At 40.9% G+C, this 15422-nt stretch overlaps 1 protein-coding gene across 6 annotated transcripts in view; it reads left to right on the forward strand.

Moving 5' to 3' along the window:
* Window positions 1-15422, forward strand: part of KAT6B (lysine acetyltransferase 6B) — an 84755-nt gene that overhangs the window by 46044 nt on the left and 23289 nt on the right. For 5 of the 6 annotated variants that reach the window (XM_069980845.1, XM_069980844.1, XM_069980848.1 and 2 more), the window contains exons 6-11: window positions 633-765; window positions 3364-4277; window positions 11832-11956; window positions 12073-12188; window positions 12955-13096; window positions 13593-13754. In XM_069980845.1, the coding sequence (XP_069836946.1) occupies window positions 633-765; window positions 3364-4277; window positions 11832-11956; window positions 12073-12188; window positions 12955-13096; window positions 13593-13754 (1592 nt within the window). The remainder of the gene's footprint in view (window positions 1-632; window positions 766-3363; window positions 4278-11831; window positions 11957-12072; window positions 12189-12954; window positions 13097-13592; window positions 13755-15422) is intronic. The other variant, XM_069980849.1, reaches the window with a different exon arrangement.

Genomic DNA, 15422 nt, shown 5'->3' on the forward strand with positions numbered 1-15422 from the left:
GCACCACTTGGGAAGGGGGGTTAACTACAGTCATCAGAGTTGGGGTGTCATTACAGCTACCAAGGGCACCACTTTGCCTTGCACAGTATAACATTAAGTGGGACGGCCATGTAGTGTATGGCCCTTGAATGATTTTATAAATGCTCAAATGGCCCTCGAGCAGGAAAAAGGTTCCCCACCCCTGCTGTAGATGAATAAAAGCAGTAAAAAGACCACCACAAAAATAAAGACATCATATCTTCACATGTATCTCTCTTCATTAATAGATGGATAGATAGATAGGTAAAAGATAGATAGATGGATAGATTTATAAAGTGATATCAGGTCATTTCCTTTTTTAAAATGTATTCCTGTATAATCTGAGCTGAGAGCAATTGTCCTACAATTTACGTGTGTGTGTGTGTGTGTGTGTGTGTGTGTGTGTATGTATATATATATATATATATATATATATATATATATATATATATATATATATATATATATTATATATTATAATTATTGTACATTCTTAAAGTGAGAGTCACGTGTCCGACACAGACTTGAGTCCCTATTCACAGTGTTAACAAGAAGCGCTTGGATACTAATGATGACCTTCACAGTGATATAATTCTGTATTTTTCCTGCTTTAGGTATGTGGATTTGTCAGGTTTGCCGGCCAAAAAAAAAGGGGCGTAAGATTCTCCAAGAAAAAGCTGCTAAGATCAAGAGACGATACGCAAAACCAATGGGCCGACCAAAAAACAAACTAAAACAACGAATGTTGTAAGTCTTTTCAAGTTTCAACCACCTCCTCAACCCATTTATTATTAATGTCCATGTAATTCCACGGTAAATGGCTAAAAATATACAGACTTCTTTTGTAACATATGGGATGTCCATTTTAAGCATAGTTTTTAGCATCCTGGATAGTTCCATCTCCACAGTAGAGTGAGTCATAATGAAGAACTCTGACAGAAAAACTACTTCCAGTTATTCCTAAAGGGACAAAATCTTAATCTTCCCAATTGTGAGATTATTTAAAGGTGGAGCTGCATATTTTTTCTCTTAATTGATAAAACCAATGTATGAAAAGGGTAGATCATCAACTCACAAGAATGGAAGAAAGTCGTTAAAAAATGGCTCTGCTTTTTGGCTCATTGGGTACTGGGTTATCAAGGATGTCACGCAATGTATATGGGATTGGTCATCTTTATAAAGCAGTCCTTTCAGTCAAGTGCATATCCTGAATTTTCTAGACTTTTGTGAACTAAATGAATAAAATAGTGTCGTTTTGGAATGAAGCAAAGAAAAGAATTGGATGGATATGGATAAATGTGTGCCTCTGTCATTGCTGCCTATTTGTCTATGTTTTTATACTCACAACAGCAGGAAATGGGTCAATAATCTGCTGGCTCATAAGATTCATGTAGAGCATGTATAGTTTATGTAACTACTTTAATGTGTAGTGTTACAAATAATGATGCAGAGAAGCTGCTGGGCCCTGTCCTGATGACTGATTCAGGCAGCATGAAAGTGATCGCTTTCCTTTTAAGTAAATGTTTGAAGGGGTGTTCCCATGTCAGTAAAACTTGGCTCCTGGCCTCTTCTGTCCTATTTGTGGCTGTTGTTTGGGTACTTTTACTTAAAACAATATTCGGGCGAGTATGGCCACAAACAAGCACTAATCAGTTTCTTGTACTGCCTTTCTGTATGTTTTTGCAGCTATTTAAATACATGGCTATCGGCTGCACATCTACTGTTAAGATAGAAAGATGTGCAGCCAATAATAAGGATTTTTATGGCCGCACAACAGATCAAATCAGCCGACGAGCAGGCTCGCTTTTTGGCTGATCTGACAGTTTTACATTTGCAGATTATCTGCTAAATGAGTGTTCCTACAAAGGGCCTTAAAGGGGAACTCCGGATAAGAAAAACTTGCTTTCTATTAAAAGTACATTAAAAGTTATATAGATGTGTCTATACAATGTACTGGTGGTCCTCGGGTTACAACGGTCTCGAGTTACATCGTTTCGTGGTTACAACGCTTTATTCGACGCCTTATTCCGACTTACACGGTATCGATGTAACTCGAATACATGCAGCGGCAGAAGAATACATTACTCCATTCATTGCTACATTGCTCCATTCATTCTAAGGGAGCTGCGTCATACAGGGGAGGGAATTCCCTCCCACTGGGGGCTGCCCGGCCAGCCTCCAGTGCTTAAGGAACCGGACGGTTCCGGTGCATAGAACGGTGCACGGGAACAGGGCCGCGGTCCGAAAAAAGGACCGCGCCACCAGCTTCCCCGTGACGGCGCCGTTTGATCCGTCGGTTCAGCTTAAAGAGGATGTACCTGGTGGTATATCCTCTTTGAAGAGATTTTCTAGGACTAGTTACTACCTTGCAAAAACAGCACCACGTCTATCCCTAGGTTGTGTGGGGTATTGCTATGCAGCTCCGTTCACTCCAGTTAAACTGCAAACCACACTCAAACTGAGGACAGGAGCTGGTGATATTTTTGGCGAAAAAGCCTCAACATTTTCTAAGCCTGGAAAACCCTTTTACCAATTTGCATAACTCCTGTTAAAGTCAATGGGAGTTACCCATATACTCTGCAAATGCCATCAATGTCCCTGATTGCATAAAAACTTCATTTTATTCATGATACCATGACATCCACTCCTCCTTTTGTCCAAAATCGACATTTTCTGCACAGAGCTGCTGCACCTATATAAACGCAGCCCAAGACTATGTGCAGTAATGTTTTTTGACCTTTTTTTTTTGTTTTGTTTTGTTTTGGTTTTGTTTTTTTATATATAATATATATTTTAAGTATGTCATAAATAATCAATATTTGGCCTTTGTATAAACCAGATACTGCCAATGAGCCTAAGCCTAAAGGCCCTATTACACGGAACGATTATCGTCCATAACGGCTGATAATCGTCCTGTGTAATAGAAGGCAACAATCACCGTCATAAACGATGTCGGCTGATCATTGCTGTTGTTTGTCTTTTAACATGTAGAAAGACAAACAACTGTGATAGCAGCGATCTGCTGCTGCCACTCTGTGGTATAGGAGCTGGGGCAGCAGACTACCGCTATCGCCTATGGGCTGCCTGGACGATCTAGCGATCACTCACTCGCTGCCAGCGCGTGTAACAGTGGTGGCAGCGAGCAGGGAATGAGAAGCAAAGGAGCACTGACAGCACACGTTTGCTCTTCTATGTGGCCACGTGTGATAGGGGTCTAAGTTGTTTTTTTATAGGTCTTGTATCTGCTTTACAAATAATTGTACTTTACTCATTTTAAGCACTTATCTAGATTTTAATAAAAATGCTCTTTTTTTTTTCTTTCTTTTTTTTTTATGCTTCTTGCAGGTGTATGTCCAATGAAGAGGCTCCTCTGAATTCTTTTCCAGGAAGGGGGCCATCTGGTAGGAGTCAAAAAACTAAAATGTGTACCACCACACTACCATCTGGTCATGCTGCATCTGTGAAGGACCCCATCTGCAGCCTTGCTGCCACTGACCGCACTCGGCCTGGCCCCCATTCCATCAGCTCCACCTTCACCTCCACTTGCTCCCCTCTCAAAGTTAACAAGAAAACCAAAGGGCTAATTGACGGCCTAACTAAGTTTTTCACTCCATCACCTGAGGGACGCAGTTTTCGCAGGCGAATTGTAGACTTCTCTGTGCACTACCGACCTAGGAAAAAACTTAATGACACTGGTGCAACACACAAGCTAAACTGTCCCTCTCAGCCTTCACAACCTGCTCCTTCTCCTCTTTCACATATCACCTCCATGTCAGGCTACAGCCCAGGCTCACAGAAATCCAGCAATTCTACCACATCTAATTCCCCACAGAGTTCATCAAGCCACTCTAGTGCCCCTTCCCTCAGAAGCCTCCCCAGTAACAGCCAACTGAAGGGGCTCTTTGATGGACTGTCCCACATCTATGCCACCCAGGGCCAGCCACGCCAAAAAAGCCATCCAAGCTATGCACCTCCAAAACGCATTCGCCGCAAAGGCAGACTCTATCCTTCAACCCACTACTTTGCCAAGAGGGAAACTAGGAGTAGACTCCTCCTCCCGAACCCTAACCAGTCTGGCTGGGCTGTATCCCGAGGTCGAGCTTTAAAAGCATTTGCTCAGTTCAAGCGTTCATCGTTTCTTATAAAGCACAGGACGCTAGGCAGGTTAAAGTATAAAGCAGGAGCCATAGGGGCAAGAGACATGACATCAGAAAAGATCAATCTGCCAGACAGCAAGACTAAACCTTCCCAGGATGATGGTAAGCAAAGGCTTAAGAAACATCTCCGTAGCCCATTTTCTTTCAGTCTTTGTTTTAAGATTTTTAGTATTTCTGCAGATAAAGTTTTTTTTATTGATCTTGCCACAAAGCTTTTGTAAACTGCTGTAAAATCCAGTATACTTTGTCAGAATAAAAACAACTTGCAGGTTTCCTATGTGGGATTTATTAAAGCGAACATGTCACCAACACATTGTCCTTTTAGGTTAATGTAGTAGTATCCTATCGTTATTGGGTACATTGTTATCCCTAAATAGACCCTTGAAGTGCTTATCTCTAGGGGTCATTAGACCTGCCCTTATGACTCCTTAGAAACTGGACTCTTCCTGTCTCTAAGGGCTGCATGAAAGTGATGTTAACTGTCTCAGCTCTGCTGAATGGCTGTGAGTGGAGAAGTTTACAGTGGTGAGTTTGATAACCAGAATAGTCTGTATTTCTGCATGAATTTGTCCTATAAATACATCAGATTAGAAGTCCTAAAGGTAAATAAAGAGGATAAAAATGATCCAGTATCGCACATCTGTGAGTGGCAAAAGTATCTGGTATGACCCCAATAACTGTATCTAAACCATTATTTATTAATTAATTAATTAATCATGTTTCTACAACATGATGGATATCTCGTTGTTGACTACAACTGTCACTATGTGTAAACATGCGATGACAGAGCAGTCATAAACTCCTTATTCCTACCCCCCCCCCTTTTCAAAATGTAATTTTCAATTTTCACATTTTTGTTAAAATTATCTTGTTAATACAGTTAAGATAAAGTAAATGTATGAAAATATAAATTTCATAACCAGATAGCTTAGTATGTAAAAATACATGCTACATATTAACATTAGCTAATGTAACAAAGCTCTTAAAGTTGTTTATACATCTATGTGGGTCTATATCCTCGGATATCCTCCATTTATACACAGTTTGACTGTGGATTGGTAAAGTACAAACTGTTAAAGAGTTTGTCAACAAGTCTGTTTTCACCTTCAAATAACCTTATGATCCTGAGGGCCAACCTGCAATCTGCTAGATTGGCATATACTTACCGAGCCTATTACACAACTCGATAATCGTGCAGGCAGGGCTGCACAAATATTGTTAGCAGTGTCTCCGCAACCCTTGCTTTAAAGGGTTACTTTATATAGAAAATAGTAAAGAAGTTATGCCTGCCTCTCTACGCTCCCCTGGTGTCATCTTGCTGTATTCCAGAGTACCCTTTTAGCCTCTTAGGACTGGTCCAGAGTGCCATTTTTTAAAATCTGGCCTGTCTCACTTTGTTATAGCTCCATGATGCTATAAATTTTGCATGCAATCATGAGAACCGTTCGACCTTGGTTGTGAATGGGTTAATCAGCCGTCGGCTGTGCAGCTGGCAAATCTGCCTGATTTGGCAGGTAGTTGATCCATGTAAAAGAGCCCTAATGGTTCAGATATTTTTGTTGCTTCCAGATTTTCCTTATCTACTTTTAGGACTTATGGGAAATGTGATGTAGTTTTAGGTGAAATTGATCTTGATTCCTATCCCATCTTCTTCTGTCTTGAGTTTCACATCCTTTCCACCATTTTGTGCAATTTTATAAAATGGAAATATGTAACCTCTGTCTCTGTGCACTGCTTTTCAGGCCCGCCAGCCTCCTCACTGCCGTCCGGTTTTGCATATACAGTACTTAAAAATGCAATGATGTTTGTTCTCCCGACCAAAGATCCCACACCTGCGCTGTAACACTGGATTGGGGCTATTACTGCACAAATGTGGGATCTTTAGCCATGAATTTCTAAGTAGTATGTATGCATAACTGGACAGGTCTATGGTATGCCTCCAGTGCACCAAACTGCCTCATTTTATATGTTTTCATTTTACAGAGTTGAACAAATATGGTACAACCGATCTGAAAGACAAAACTATGGTTAGAATCAAGATCAAGAGCACTACAAGACTTACCAACAGGTTGATATGTAAATCCCTGGTGTTAGTTGTAATTATAACTAGAGATGAGCGAACCTCACGAGCTCATCCGAACCCGAACGTTCGGCATTTGATTAGCGGCGGCTGCTGAAGTTGGATAAAGCCCTAAGGCTATGTGGAAATCATGGATATAGTCATTGGCTGTATGCATGTTTTCCAAGTTTAGCAGCCCCCGCTAATCAAATGCCCAACGTTTGGGTTCGGATGGACTCGAACACGAACCCCGTTTGCTCATCTCTAATTATAACTTTATTATTATAATAAAATTTAAATCAACAGTGGATGTGAAATTAAGCATGTTTGTATATTACATTCATTTTTTTTGTTTTTTAGTTGTCATGCTTTAAAACAAGCTATTCTTACTTTTATCCAGATTCAGTCTCCTGAAAGCAGCTTTTTTTAGTTATGTGCCTGTTGAAAAAAAAAAAAAGACGCAGGAAGTTCTGGCCAGTACAGAGCATCACAGATCAATGCTTCCTGTATGAGGTCTCTCCCCCTACTGCCCCACCCCCACCCTTTAACCAGCACTTGAATAAAAAGATGCCTTCAGTAGACTGGACATGGGTACAAGTAGGTATAGCTTTGTTTTAAAGCATGATGACAAAAAAATTTATGTAATTTGCAAACTTGCTTTATTTCTCGCCCCCTGTTTTTAGATTTTGAAAGGTATAATGACAGTGCCCATTTAACCACCACTGTATGTGTAGGATGGATAGGGTTTCTGTATATTTGAAGGTCTCCTCTAATAGAAAAAACTGCTTTAAAACAGCTCTGTCATTTGTAACAATATGTCAAAAGTTAAGATTGGATTGCATCTGTACTCTGTACTGAGACCCTCTGCAGTTGTGAGTTGTAGCCAGGGGAAACATGCGGCCATGTGCTTCTTGCCCTGCCCAACTCAATCATTTCAGAAGGTGAAGTGTAGTGAGGTTGAGCCTCCCTCTTCTATAAATTACAACCACAGCAGGTCTGAGGATGGAGACCAAGTGCAATCCTAACTTTGCCTCTTAATTTTGACAAGCCATTGAGTTATTACAAATCACAGTAATGCTTTAAAGCAACTCTGTATCCACCAACTCACCGCACCAAACCGCAAGTACCATCCGTAAATCCTTAACGGTTGTGTCTTTTAAAATGCGCCTGGTGCCTTGGTTAAAGCAAAAAATTATCTTTTAATCTGCAGCGCTGTGTCATACTGTTGTCTATGCCCCAAGTCTGCGCTGCCTCATCATTAGGAACACCCCTGGCTGCATTTTACCTATTCATCACTTGTCTTAACTTCACCTGGGCTCTAGCAATGCAGGTACAGTTTAAACAAGCGACGATTAGAAATCCTGCCTAGGGGTGTTCCTAATAATGAGGAGGGTGGGGTGAAAGGAAGGAGAGGCAGCGCAGACCTGGGACATGGACACTCTAGGCCACACCAGTATGACACAGTGCTGCAGATTTAAAAGATCGTTTTTTGCTGTAACCAAGGCACCAGGCACATTTTAAAAGACAAGATCAGTAAGGATTTACTCTCATCAAATGCATGGTACTTATGGTTGGTAAATACAGAGTCACTTTAAGGACCATAGCAATAGTTTGCATGGATGATAATTGGATGGCCAGCCAGATTGCCACTTCACACCCACCATAGTGCTTCCATTAGGCTGGTGGGCTGTGATGCTGGGAATACAGCCTTAGGCTCATAAGCAAAGTTCAGTTGTATATCCTTTCTATTATTTTATAGTTTAGTTATTTTTTTCATGGCTGCTGGAATGAATTTCTTTTTGTGGCGCAGACCGGGCCAGAAGGACATTTTAGTATAGGTTTGCACACTAAAAAAACTTTTTTTTTGAGGTATGGAAATTCTACATTAGATTTGTGACCCAAATGTGATATGATTATAGCGTTACTTCTGTCCTTAAAGGAGTTGTCTGGGCAGAGCATTTTATACATATTTTTTCAGGGAGGGTAATGCACAAAATAAGCAGACCCTTGCTGGCTTGCTCTTCCGATGATTGGCTAAGCGGGCCTGTGACATCACGTCCTCAATCCAGAGTATGCTCCGTAATACTGGCAGCGGTGCAGGAGTGAGAAATGGGATGTGTCTTCTAATTTTGTTCATTGCACCCGTCAATATGTATAAAACTTTCTGTCCAGACAACCCCTCAGCAAAGACAGTTTGTGTGCTACACTTGCATGTGTAAGACTGTTGTAAACTAATTGCTTGGATCTCCTATGATCACTGTAGTGCGATTGAGTAATAGTAGTAGTAGTAGTGTCCCAAAGAATCATCCTGCTAAAATTTATTCTGATTTTCCTTCTGCTCCATTAAAATTCTTGCTAAAAAAACAAACCAACCCTTATCATACATTTTGCCCTTTTTGAAATGTTACTTACACTCTGACAAGGTTATTTTCTCAATTTCTACATATCTAATAATATTAGCCCAACTTTTATCTTGTAGTTTCCATATGTTAACCACATCTGGCTCTTTGGCATGGCTGGTCCAGCCAATTTCATCCCTTTCTGTGGCTGGTCCATTTGTGTAAGCACTACTTTGTCCCCCACCTCTAGCTCTGCTTTTCATCTCTTGCATCCATTGTTTAGCAATTTTACACTCCATTGTAGTATATTCTGTTTAACACCATCTCTAATTTTGTGAGTACACTACGTTATTTTGTGTAGGTTAGTCATTTTGTTTGTCCTGCTGTCTTAGTAGCAATAAGTTTCTACAATCTCCAAATTGTTTAGAGCCATAATAAAGCATCTATAGGCCTCTATGGAGCACTGCTGTAGCTCTGTAGACCACCTCACCCAAGTTCATGGCGACATCAGATGCTTTATTATGGCATTTTTCACCTGTAGAGGCTTTGCTTCTATGTGATGATAAACCATGTGCAGAACAGAACTGCACAGGTTTCATGTCTCACTGTTGAGCTTTTGTGCACACAATTCCACATGACTTCATGTACTTGGTTAAAAAAAAAAAATACATATTAAATTGTTGACTTTTTATATGGTATTCTGTTTTGATGAAAATCCAGCTAGATAATAGAGTTGACATACACTCTTGTCGTGTCCACTTCTCTTAAGACAAGAAACAGCAGCAATTTTTTTTTTCATAAAAAGCCCACCCTCTCAATAGTACAATATTTTGGTTTTCTGTCTTGAGAGCAGGATAGCAGATGCCGATCACAGGGACTTGGGATTACCTAAGTGGCATCAGTCTCAATAAGAGCTTCCCCCAGACATGTGGAGCAGTAGGCTCATAGTCATGTCTGCAGTGGGGTCTGATGTCCTGGGCACAGTGGAGGGCAGCCTTGTGGAGCGTTTCTGTGGGGAGTAGGGATCTCTGAACCAGATTGTTTTTTTTGTTTTGTTGTTTTTCCTTCTTGTTGTGTCCAGTGGAGACCACCACCATTGGTTAGGGAAAGGAGAGTTTCCCTGAGGATTCACCATTGTCTTTCTTTGACTGAAGATGACGCCAGCTCTTACCTTTACTGCCTAACCAGTGAAACTACTCCTTTTAATGTTAAATCTATTTCCAAATGGTAGTGGCCACTTAAACAGGGGTGCATTCAGAAATGGTTTGAAGTGTTGACTTGACCTCCAAGTTAACCATATCTCATTCCGATCGATCATCCGTGAGATGTTCTGGAAAAAACAAGTCCGACCCATGTAGGCCCCACTTCAAAGTTTACTGGACTTAAAGGAAATTTGTCAGCACCCAGGCCCTACCTGAGCTGATGACAGTGTGCTGTATTTGGCAGTCCCCTAGGGAGTACAGTACCTTTTGCTAGTTTGTCAGTGGAGTAAATTATGCACAATCTCGGGTCTCCTACTGTAATGAAGTGTCAGAGGAGTTGTGGCTCAGCATTTGTGCTGCACATCTCACCACTCACTTCTCCTCCCTCTTCTTCATGAATATTCTCTGTTGCCCGGCCTCCTGCTCGCTCAGCTGTCAGCCAGTATCTCTGTGTTTATTCCAGAAAGAAACTGCCTAATTTAAATTTCTAAACCTGTGTTGGACCTATGGTCTAGAGCAGGGGTTACAAACTCAGGCCCTCCAGCTGTTGCAAAACTACAATTCCCATCATGCCTGGGCAGCCAAAGATTAAGCTTTGGCTGTCCAGGAATGATGGGAATTATAGTTTTGGAGCTGGAGGGCCTGAGTTTGACACGTGTGGTCTAGAGGTAAATCACTTGTCTAGCAGCCAATAATTTTGTTTTCCTGGGGTTGATTCCCCTGATGGAAATGAGATTTAGTTGTTTTACTTTTTTTTCCCTTCACATCATTATATAAAAGAAACTGAATTTTAAAACTAACTTGGAATGGGAATTCTTTGCGCTTTTTAAAAATATTACAGTAATAAGACAAAAGAACAAAAATAAATGATATGTAGTTTTATATTTCTTATAGTTGTAAAAAAAAAATTTAAAGTGCAAATAATTCCCATTCTAAATTGGTTTTAAAATTCAGGGGGTTTTTATACAATGATGAGAAGAAAAAAGTAAAACAACTATATTTTATTTCCATCAGGGGAATCAAACCCAGAAGAAAAACCTGTTGTTGGTCTCTAGACAAGTGTTATACCTTTAGACCCCAGCTACTACCCAGCTCTGCTGGAAGATTCAAATATATCTGAGTCTGATTGCAGATCAGTCATCTGTAGACTGACGGCGCAAGTGTGCAGGAGGCCGGGCAACGTTGATTATTTATGTAGAAGAGGAAGAAAAAAGCAGTGGTCAAGCATGCCAGAGTGTGGCATGAACCCTGAGCCACAACTCCTCCTTGACTCTTCTTTACAGTAGAAGACCTAAGATTGTGCATAATTCACTCCACGGAGAGATTACCAAAAGGTACCATGCTTACTAGGGGACTGCCAACTACAGCACACTGTCAGAACCTCAGGTAGGGCCTGGGTGCTGACAGATTCACTTAAAAGAATCTGCTGGCAACATTTTAATACCAGACACTACAGGGTACCTTTAGAGCCATTATGCAGTGTTTGCTTCTACTCTGCAAGCTCTTTTGTAAGGATGAAAACCTTTTTGATACTAGGTTTAGATTTTGATGTTGTTGATGACTGTTGTATGGCATAGTTGCAATTCTTATGGGAGTATAAAGTTGTGCTGTATACCACAGTGGTTCAGCCCCCATCTATCCAGTAGATATCCTATTACTATACCAAGGATGACAGTGTTAAAACCCCTCATTTGATGGTCAATTACATAATTTAAAGGTTATACTTTCCGGATGGTGGCTCACCTGAGCAAGTGCTCTACAGACACAGAACAAGCAGGTAATATTCAGCATTTTTAATTTGGTTTTTAAAAAAAATCAGCTGATCATAGCCAAAATCAGTGTTGTCATAGCCTGAATCTGTACCCCTAATAAATTTATCGGTACTCTCCCTGCCTTCATATTTTTAAAATCAATACCTGATGATTCTGAATTCTACTTTCTGTAGCACCATAATGGTTTTTGTGCCATTTCACTACAGGCTGTGTAACCTGATCTGCATCAAATTTTCAGTGGATTTTCACTTTGTTTTCAGTGCTCTTTCTCCTTTATACATCAGATACTGACCTGAAGAGGAGCATTAAACAAGAGATATGGGATATGATTTGTATTCCAAAAAGGCCAGACTTTGTCACCCAGGAAGATGTTGACATTTTCCGGCAGGCTTGCGAGCTGTCTTTTGAGGTGGGTGTTTCCTACTTATTAAATTGGGATAACTTTTCTGGCTTATTGAGCCATGTTAACATAACAAAAAAATCTCTTGTGCCCATTCTAATATGTTTTTGTTCCATCTTTGTTAGAGAATAGGATGCAAAGCTTCTGGAGACCATACTGGTCGATATCCATCAGTCATTGAATTTGGAAAATATGAAATTCAGACATGGTACTCTTCGCCTTACCCACAGGAATATGCAAGGTGGGACATACATGCACATCCAATATACTCGGCTTACTACATTAAATGGTATGGTGGCTTAATGCACTCGTTGTCATGAGCATTAACTGAATTGTAACAGCAAAGTTTCTGGACACTTTAGAGTGCATGGAGGCATTTCACATCCATGGTATAACCACTGCCTTTACCCCACACTATCTATTTCTCTTTGTGTCAAAATCCATCTATTCTTGGGCATGAAACGTGTTTGTAAAATGCATGCTTAATACTCGGGTATAGATGGCCGGATGTTGGCTCTTAATTCAGAACCATGGGGCAATTAAAAAGCGCATTTTTTTCATGCAAAAATATATATATATACTTTTATGTATATGCCCAAGTATCTTTTTTTCAACAGGGGGCAAAAACATGGCGTGAACAGGGCCTATGAAATCCATGTAATCTGGTTTTACCAAGACCAAGTTGCAGGGTGAAGGAGAGAAAAGGGTTACAGTAAATTGTTTCTTTATGTTGATTTTAATAATTGAAGCCTTTTAAAATTGTCAGATTTTTCTTATTAACAATCAACCAAAATTCTACCAGGTTGTAGTCATATACTTAGTAACAGCATGTTGACAATTGTGACATAATTGTTAATAATGCAGAACATTTAGAGAGAGAATATTCAATTAATATACTTTAATTTCTGATTAAGAACATAAGTGAGATTATTGTGAAGTTTTTATTATGTAAACAAATATGAAATTTATTTATTATTTTTTTTTATCTATATATATATATCAACTAGATTACCTAAGCTTTACCTGTGTGAGTTCTGTCTGAAGTATATGAAAAGTAAGACTATCCTTTTACGACATTTAAAGAAGTGTGGCTGGTTCCACCCTCCTGCCAATGAAATCTACCGAAAAGATGACCTGTCTGTATTTGAAGTGAGTCATTCTCTTGCATTGTATATTTTTGCTTGTGTTTTTTTTTTTTTTTTAAATCATTTTTACAATTTTCATTTGTAATGAAAAATAATGTATTTAGAGAGCAGGTTATCTCACTGGGTCTTTTGGTGCACTGTGAACGAGGGCTGAAGACCTCAGTGCATCGGTGACGTCAGAAGGCAGCAGGGCAGATTGGTGCACCGAGGGTAGTAGCCTTTCACCCAGTGCACCAAACTGCCTATTTAAAAGGGAACTTGTCATCATGAAAATGCTACCTAAGCTATCTGCATCATGTTATAGAGCAGAAGGAGCTGAGCGGTTTTATATATATCTTGATGGGAAAAGATTCAACTTAATTGATTGAAATCTCTAATCCTTGCATCCTAAAGAGTCCAGTCCATTGAAAAATCTCGCTGTGTAAACGCATCATTACATAACAAAGCAAGCAGCTACTTACTATTTCTGTTTAACAACAAAGACACTCCTTTTTTCCCAGGTGGATGGGAACATCAGTAAAATCTATTGCCAAAATTTGTGTTTGTTAGCTAAGCTCTTCCTGGACCACAAAACGCTCTACTATGATGTTGAACCTTTCCTTTTCTATGTACTCACCAAAAATGACAAGAAGGGCTGTCATTTGGTTGGATACTTCTCAAAGGTAGGAATACTGGTACAAGTGGTGACACTTTGTTAGTGCTGAGGGGATAGTGCTCTACTGTGGACTTGCAGGACACCAAATAGGATATTATGTTTTCTAAATTCCCTCTTTCTGTAAATGAGTCTTCAAACAAGATCTCCCATTTTTTTTAATACTTTAAATTCTTTAAAAGCATCATGGGTCAGAGGTTCTGTGGTCAGTAAAAACATGGAGTTTGTATATCATTTTGTCATTTTGTAATGCCCTTATTAGAAGATAGTGTTCTTTTATTATTCTTAGTATGATTTTATTGCTTCATCACCTCCCCCCCCCCCCCCCCCCCCAGGGATTTTACTATTCGGTCGATCACTTTTTCCTGAACAGAAAGCATATGCAAAATAGCTCTCACACCTCTTGAGCAAAGAGATGTCCCTTCAAGTCAAGTCTCGCTCAATCAAGGAGCCTTAAAACATTGACTGGGGATTTTATGCCGAGCCATACAATCTCTTCAAAAAGAAAGATTTCCCTTCTGCAGACAGCTGTTTTAGGGTTTTTGTCCCTCATCAGTGCAGAGCCAGCCAACACTCTGCTCTGCACAGATGAGGGGCAAAAACCCCGATGGGAAATCTTTACTTTTGGCATAAAATTCCAATGTCAATGTCAAATGTCAATGTTTTAAGGCTCCCTGATTTGAGCGAGACTTGACTTGAACGGACATCTCTTTGCTCATGAGGTGTGAGCGCTATTTTGCATATCCTTTCTTCCCAGAATTCTTAGTGGAGCAGCAATGGTCTGTAAGTCTCCTCACATCTTTGACAAGCTCTCCTTAAAGGGAACCTGTTAGCTGGGATCTTGGCGCCAAGCCCCCCCCCCCCCCCCCCCCCGGATACCTCCCCTTTCCTGCAAGTCCCGCTCCTGGACCAGGTACCCGGACGGAGATGTCGGCGCCAGAAGGCCGCTGTATGCTAATTACCTGAGATGAGTCTGATGCCCATAGAGAGTGACTGGAGCAGTCATTCTCCAGGAGCAGTCATTCTCTATGGCTCCTGGACCAGGTACCCGGACGGAGATGTCGGCGCCAGAAGGCCGCTGTATGCTAATTACCTGAGATGAGTCTGATGCCCATAGAGAGTGACTGGAGCAGTCATTCTCCAGGAGCAGTCATTCTCTATGGCTCCTGGACCAGGTACCCGGACGGAGATGTCGGCGCCAGAAGGCCGCTGTATGCTAATTACCTAAGATGAGTCTGATGCCCATAGAGAGTGACTGGAGCAGTCATTCTCCAGGAGCAGTCATTCTCTATGGCTCCTGGACCAGGTACCCGGACGGAGATGTCGGCGCCAGAAGGCCGCTGTATGCTAATTACCTAAGATGAGTCTGATGCCCATAGAGAGTGACTGGAGCAGTCATTCTCCAGGAGCAGTCATTCTCTATGGCTCCTGGACCAAGTACCCGGACGGAGATGTCGGCGCCAGAAGGCCGCTGTATGCTAATTACCTAAGATGAGTCTGATGCCCATAGAGAGTGACTGGAGCAGTCATTCTCCAGGAGCAGTCATTCTCTATGGCTCCTGGACCAAGTACCCGGACGGAGATGTCGGCGCCAGAAGGCCGCTGTATGCTAATTACCTAAGATGAGTCTGATGCCCATAGAGAGTGACTGGAGCAGTCATTCTCCAGGAGCAGTCAT

Source organism: Dendropsophus ebraccatus, chromosome 8, assembly GCF_027789765.1.
Source record: "Dendropsophus ebraccatus isolate aDenEbr1 chromosome 8, aDenEbr1.pat, whole genome shotgun sequence".
Taxonomy (NCBI): Eukaryota; Metazoa; Chordata; class Amphibia; order Anura; family Hylidae; genus Dendropsophus; species Dendropsophus ebraccatus.